At 30.9% G+C, this 7606-nt stretch overlaps 2 protein-coding genes across 2 annotated transcripts; both read left to right on the top strand.

Annotated features, from left to right (window-relative positions):
* The first annotated feature begins 2974 nt into the window (after positions 1 to 2974).
* On the top strand, positions 2975 to 4481 carry LOC119836504 (cytochrome c oxidase subunit 7C, mitochondrial-like). Its single transcript, XM_038361864.1, has 3 exons — positions 2975 to 3181; positions 3385 to 3507; positions 4399 to 4481. Exons 1-2 carry the CDS (start codon positions 3086 to 3088, stop codon positions 3502 to 3504), a joined length of 216 nt encoding a protein of 71 aa, XP_038217792.1. The 5' UTR covers positions 2975 to 3085; the 3' UTR covers positions 3505 to 3507; positions 4399 to 4481.
* A 354-nt stretch (positions 4482 to 4835) lies between these two features.
* On the top strand, positions 4836 to 6963 carry LOC119836503 (actin-related protein 6). Its single transcript, XM_038361863.1, has 2 exons — positions 4836 to 5720; positions 5995 to 6963. The coding sequence occupies exons 1-2, from the start codon at positions 5036 to 5038 to the stop codon at positions 6492 to 6494; spliced, it is 1185 nt and encodes a 394-aa protein (XP_038217791.1). The 5' UTR covers positions 4836 to 5035; the 3' UTR covers positions 6495 to 6963.
* The last annotated feature ends 643 nt before the right edge of the window (positions 6964 to 7606 follow it).

Genomic DNA, 7606 nt, shown 5'->3' with positions numbered 1-7606 from the left:
GGGGGGTTATGGTGGTCAGGTAGTGGTTGAGTAACAATCAATTGAAATCTTAGACCAGTCTTTTATAGAAAACTTTGTACTCCATCACTCACCTTTTTTTTTTTAAGTGGGGAAATCTTGCATAGATATGTTTTCCGTCGAGCCACTTAAGTGAAGGGGCTACGGGAGCTGGTTAAAATTTCTCCGCGACCAAACTCCTTCACTCACCTCATATTATATTACATAATTATCACATGTTGTATAGTTTAGAGTTTATAGAACTATGATGAAATATTAATTTCATAACTTAGCATAGCCATGGCGTTTGAATAAGATTCGGTGCTGCAATTTCTTTTGGTGTTCATTCTAAAATAATATTGTACGTTGTCATGTTTTCGTTTGATATTTCAACAATTTTTATTATCACTCCCTACGAATTATCAATAATATCTGAGACCAGTGTTCCAAATTCAAATACCAACGAAGCTGTCGCGCAATCATCGTACCATAAAACACATGTTCTTTTTTTGTTTTCCATTTTTGAAAAATACTAATTCTCTTATTTCAGAATCTGCCATTCGATATACACAATAAATACCGTTTTACCGCAAACTTTTTCGTCTACATGTTGACTGGTATTTCTGCGCCATTCGTCATTCTCGCATTCCAAATGAATAAATCCAAATGAAAAATAAGGGTAAGATTTTATCATCAATTTCTTATTTATCTTTTATATCATTCATGTTTATTTAAAACCAAATAACGACAATATTGCTAGGAACGCGCAATAACCTATAAACAAACATTTTACACAATAGCTGTATGGCAGTCATTGACACAATTTTTCACTTATAAAGAATTTTAGTACCATTAAACTAAAATTAATGTAAAATAAACATCATTTATTAAGACAAAAATACATAATATTTGAAAACAGTAATTGATATCCACCAAGATAATATCGATACGAAATACAAGCAACGACACAGGTACCAGCTAGGTTCAAACGAGTTTTATGCAAATAAGCATAAAACTGCAAATAAGCAAGCTTTGAAAGCACGTTGGTCCAATGCAGTGCTCAATAATTATAAGGAAAATATATTTTATCCTCTTTTCCTTATTTGCGTCTAACTATAGGTATACTTCACACTTCCATTAAACTAATTGTTTATGTTACTACGAGAATTCATGAATTTGTCGTTATGTTATTATTTCTCAAGCTAGCATTCCAACCCGGCTTCGCCTGTGGTACATATTACAAAGCCTATAGCACTCAGGGATCATGTACCTATCTAACGGTGAAAGAATTTTATGAAATCAGTCTGGTAGTTTCTGAGATGAATGCCCTCAAACTAACTTTGTCTCTAACTCTATTTATAAGAAAGTTTCGTGTCAGAATGTTCGTTTCCATATTCCTCCGAAACGGCTGGGCCGATTCTCGTAGAATTTTGTGTACACATCGGGTATGGCTAAGGATCAGTAAACATCAATTTATTATTTTTACTCTCTTCAGTTTGTATCCAACACGTACAAGGAAATAATAATTCAGTTTTCCAACCGACGTATTTATATTTTATACGATACATAAAACATAATAAATGATGTTTTATTTATATCATCATCATCATCATCATCATCAGCTCTTATATATATTCCCACTGCTGGGACACAGGCCTCCTATGAGGGTTCAGGCCATAATCCACCACGCTGGCCAAGATGTCACATGTCGTCGAACTTTTGATTCTTGGACATGCCGGTTTCCTGACGATGTTTTCCTTTACCGTTTTATGTATATAAGAAAAAAAAATATGAATTGTTCAATATTGAGTTTTTGTATAAAACAATTTATATGTAGTAGTACATAGTTCATGTATCTCAATTGCCTAATTTTTAAAGATCCTTACCGAAAGCACAGATTATGTTAAATACTATACTGCCGCCAATGCCTGTAGTGATCCATTTTTATGTAGATAATTCTAACATTACATAACACTAAGGTATTCAATTATAATAATATATAAGGTTATAAAATTAAGTTTATATCCTAATAATAAAAATATGAAAATGCGACAGTTGAAATCGAAAGTTTGTGAGGCAACTTTTTATCCCGATATTCCTACGGGATACAGACTTATGCGGGTAAAATCGTTTATCGTAATAAATGGGGAAGTAGCTCTGTGTGCACGTTCCTCTTCTTCACGCCTGTACAAAACACGGGCAATATATTGGTAAACCAATTCAGCTAAATGTCTATCTTCTCCTTTATTATACGGATCAAGCCGCGGGTCTGTAGCTATGTAATGCAACTTTGAGCATGCATACAATTCAATATATTATAAATTTTATGATCCATTGTTCATGGGATGTTGTATGCACTAGGTTATTACTACAGTTAAATGTTGCCGGTTTCACGATCGTCACACCTTTCACTTATAAAACATTTACAAAGCTATATGCGTGAACACATTTAAACTAATAGATTAAATATATTATGTACACAATAGAATACGAGAAAGTAATTAAATATGTATTTGTAAAAAGTAATAGCTAAAATTATTAAAATTAATTAAAGTTCATAGCAGAGAATAAGTTTTTTCCATTACCAATTTTGTGTTGAATACGTTGAGAGTTACCTAACAATTAATATTTAAATATGCAACTTAGCTTCTGCTATCGTAGAATAACTAGATAAACTATAATTAAAATTGACGTGATTGCAAGCTTAGAAAAATAAATAATTGAATTAATTATGGCTTTTACTTCTACACAGCACTTTTAATTATTATTATTTATTTTTCAGGTACCAGATTTACAGATACGTACACAGTATAGAAAGATTATTAGTAGTAATGTAAAATATCTCAAAGTAAATAAAAAGTAAGAATCGAATTATATTAGTTTCATTTATTTGTCCACGCGGCTGATATAAAAGTTTGGATGCGTTCAAGTTTTGGTTGTAAGTGAAAACTACCATGGTATTAAGAAATTTGAACGCAATGGTAGTTTCTCAGAAAAAAAGTTCTTGTCTTGATACGCAGATAGAAAAATTGATTTCGATCCAAGTTTTGTTAATCCTACACAACAGTACCTAGATAAATCTTTAAAAATGCAGGCTCCATTATCTCGTATTGCTAACCGTCTTGGTAGGAATGTAATGTCTAACTTTGTCCGTAAACATTCTCACGGAGGAGTCCCTGGAGAGGTGAGTTCCAAATTCAAAATATTACATAATCGTCATTTATCTTGTGTTTTTTTTTTTTGTAAAATACGCTTTGTAAATTAACTAGAGAACCCCACAATATGATTCATTAGAGTTACTTTTAAATAGATTTATTTTAATAAAAAAAAAATTGTCAGTCAATTCCTAAATAACCTAAAAATTATTTAAAAATACGTTTTTCTTAGAATCTTCCTTTCGACATTAACAACCGATATAAGCTGACTGCTTTGTTCACCGTTTTCATTGGATCTGGTCTTGGAGCACCTTTCCTCATCACCCGCCACCAACTGCTTAAGAAGGCTTAATTTGTAAGTATAATGCATATTCTTTGTCTTGATTTCTCGGTTAGAACAAACTGAATTGGTAAGTGTATTTGAAATAATATTACTGTAATAGAATATGAAGGTTGATCTCTTTACTTATTTTAAATGTTGCATCTCTTAAATCATTGGATACTCGCACTGCAGTGGCAATGGACCAGTGGTGGTTCTTTTGAAGGAATATTTTAATAAATTGCAATTCATTGATAATTTTATGAGATATGGTCAAGATAGACTAAGACTTAAAAGATTGATTTATATTTACACAGTATTTCTTCATAACTTAACATTTCTTAAAAGAAATAGTCATAACAACATCGAAGGAACTACCCATACTTGGTCAAAAAAACCAATTGTCATAACAGCTGATAATGCTGTTATGTTGATAATTCAGCTGGGATCCCAGATTTTGGTCAATTTAACTGATGTGTTGTTTTAAATGATGTTGTTGTAAACAGTTTTGACTGTATATTGAAATTAAATATTATTTATTTTTCTTGCTACAAATGTCATATAATTAAATATATTAATTTGTATACCATATAAATATATCATTGCAATTCATATTGGAGTTACTTAGATATTGTCATATATGTATAAGAATGTGCAATAGTAGTATTTTTACTTTCATTGACATGATAGTGACTATTTACATGGCTACTGATAAACTGTATAACTTCACATTTTAAATTTATATTTAATGGTTATTCAGTGAATCCTTTTCTTTTCATTTATAACTTAATAACTACTTTATTATTTTTAGTACAAAAATTCAAAAGTTGCATAAATAGAGAGGAAGATTTTTTTTTTGGAAATGGAAAATGATGTGTTGTATTTTTTTTATAAAATATTGTTCACTAATTTTTTTTTCTCTTTCAGATTGATGCAGCTACAATTCCTGTTGTATTTAGGTTAAGCTAGAACAGTGTATATTATGTCTTAATAAATTATGATTTAGATCATAAATGTGTTTCATTTAATTAATTATAATAACTGTAATAATATGAACAAAACAATTAAGTAGAATAGACAACCATTTTTTATAACAAAAATACAGAAATATTTCATATTATGCGTCAAACAATCCCTATAGCTTCACACATATAGATATAAACACACAAATGCAGAAATATAATATTTTATAGGGCTTTGTTTAAATAATTTTGCAAAACTTTAAATTCAAAGTATAAATTCCCTTGAGCACTGCAAATTTGGCTGATAGAGAAATCGATTGTGTAAGTGCACCATTAGGTACATCTATGGTATCGCCATAAATAATAAACGGTTGTTACGTCATTTGCGTTCAGATTTTGACATTTTGCAAGGCTTTATTCGGTTTTATAAACATTGGGTTTCGACTGGAAAATATTATGTTATCGTGAATTTCTTCATGAAATAAATCTATAATGACACAAAAATATAAAGTATAGCTCATACGAAAGAGTATGCAAATTTAAAATAAGTATCTAATTAATTAACAGTAAGAGAATCAGTGTTTGTACCGGTAACCAAAAAGATGAGTGAGGCGTCGTGCTACATCTTGGATAATGGAGCTTACACAGCCAAAGTTGGTCTTTCCTCGATGGAACCAAAAATTGTACCTAATTGTATCATGAAAGCGAAATCTGAGCGACGGAGACCTTTTATCGGATCTCAAATAGAGGAATGTCGTGATGCGTCTGGATTATTTTACATTCTTCCATTCCAAAAAGGCTTTCTTATCAATTGGGACACACAGAAAACCGTTTGGGATTATATATTCAGTAAAGAATGTTGTCCGGTCAATTTCAGTGAAACACCGCTGATTCTTACGGAGCCATTGTTCAATTTCTATTCTATTCAAGAGGCTATGACTGAAATATTTTTCGAGGAATATGAATGCCAGTCGCTACTGCGTATAAATTCGACAGATTTAGCTGAATATCATTATAGAAAGTTCCATAATAATGAAAGTACTGTTGTGGTAGATTCTGGATACAGTAATACATATATAGTACCTTATATTAAAGGTAAGAAGTGTAAAGAAGGTATAAGACGCATAGATGTTGGAGGTAAAGTGCTTACAAATCATCTCAAAGAGATATTGTCATATCGCCAGTTGAATGTAATGGAGGAAGGGTTTGTTATCAATCAAGTTAAGGAGGATTCATGTTTTGTATCACAGGATTTCATGGGCGATATGGAGACAGCTAGAAAAAAAGGTTAATATTTATTATATTTATAGATATTATTGGTTAAAAATTAGCTTTAAATATAATTAACATGTCATTATATTAATTTTAGTTTTGTCTCTCTTTTGTCTTCTTTTTTTCTTTCACATTTTTTATATTCTCACCATTTTTATAAGTATATCTTAAGTTACCATGCAGCCTTATTGAGGTTGCAGCCTGGTTGATGGATTATATAAAAAAAATTGTACATACTCTTCTCATTGTCTATTAAAAGCTGTGATAAATAGAAATTTAATTGTTTCAGCTCCAGAAAATACAATAGTAAAGGATTATGTACTTCCCGATTATACAACATTACGACGGGGTTATCTTCGAGACATTGTAAAACCTGACGAAGACCTAGAACAACAAACATTAAGGCTAAATAATGAACGATTTAGCATTCCAGAATTGTTATTTCACCCTTCAGATGTTGGTATTCCTCAAATGGGAATATCGGAAGCTATAATGCACTCTATTAACGCATGTCCAGAAGAAAACCAGGAAAGTATGCTAGAAAATATAATTTTATTTGGTGGCAACACTTTGTTCCCTGGTTTTCGGGATAGGGTGTATAATGAGGTGCGTGCGTTTGCATTGGACCATTTTAATGTGAATGTTAGTATTGGGGAGAATCCGTTGACATATGCATGGGAAGGAGGAAAGTTACTATTTCGGGATCCTGATTTCTATTCGTTTTGTATGACTAAGGAGGAATATGAAGAGGAAGGGAAGTCGTTAGCATTCGAAAGATTTGATATATAACGAAAAAAACGAGCGAGGAAGTCTTCCGATTGAAGACTCTCGCTCGTAAAACTAGGAGAGCTGAATTTTTAAATATGTTGTGGTGTTGGACTCGGATAGAATCATGGTGAAGATTTAACAAAAAACTGTTGTAATGTGGCTTGAGTTTTATTGATTGCAGTGAAAGTGGACATTATGTTGTACTGAACTGAACTATAAAACTTTAAGGAATGTAAAATTTCGATAAAATAAACTAGATAATGTAAAAACTTGTTAAAAATATATATTTGATATTTAGACACTTAACAACTATTTGAAAATAATTGTTATTCTCTTGTATCAACTAGATTCGTTAAATGAATTTAAATTTATTAATTTCATTATAACCAGTCAACTAATTCTGTCTAAAAGTAGTTTTAGTTAGTGATTCTATAATAAGTCATAAGAATAAGTAATGTGATACTTAAGTGATAAAAATATACATTAACAAGATTTTTTTCTTCACAAAAACGGTAGGTAGTTTACAAATTTTATGACCCCTATCCTATCCCAATAATTTTTTTCATTCTTCATAGCAATGAGCTGTTTCTCGTACATTTACAATCTGATCTTCTAATTAATTATATATTCAGCCTATGTAACCTATTAAAAAAATCAGTAATTAATAAAATATGTGTTATGTACGGATATCAAAAAATGTGGTTAGTATTCACAGAAGTATAGTTTATAAATTGTGATGAAATTAAGATTTTTCAACCGTCTTCAAAAAATACAGTAAGTGGTTCTCAGTACATAACATACCTACTATTTTTTAACAACCTACTAATACATCAATGTAAAATTGAAAACAGCATTAGATTAAAATCTATATAAAGGAATTGATTCCATTAAAATGCAAGCACATATTGCAAGAATCTTACACCGAAGTATACAAATCTATATATTCACTAGCTGTGACCCGCGGTTGAAACCGCGTAAGTCCGTATCCCGTAGGAATATCGGTATAAAAAGTGCCTATGTGTTATTTCAGTTGTCCATCTATCTACGAAGCAAATTTCATTGCAAAAAAAAATTGCGGTTCAGTGGTTTTTGCGTGAAATAGTAACAGACGCACACATACATATGCATCCATC

This window comes from Zerene cesonia, chromosome 24 (genome assembly GCF_012273895.1).
Source record: "Zerene cesonia ecotype Mississippi chromosome 24, Zerene_cesonia_1.1, whole genome shotgun sequence".
NCBI classification, from domain to species: domain Eukaryota; kingdom Metazoa; phylum Arthropoda; class Insecta; order Lepidoptera; family Pieridae; genus Zerene; species Zerene cesonia.
This window is presented reverse-complemented; position numbering and strand designations above follow the sequence as displayed.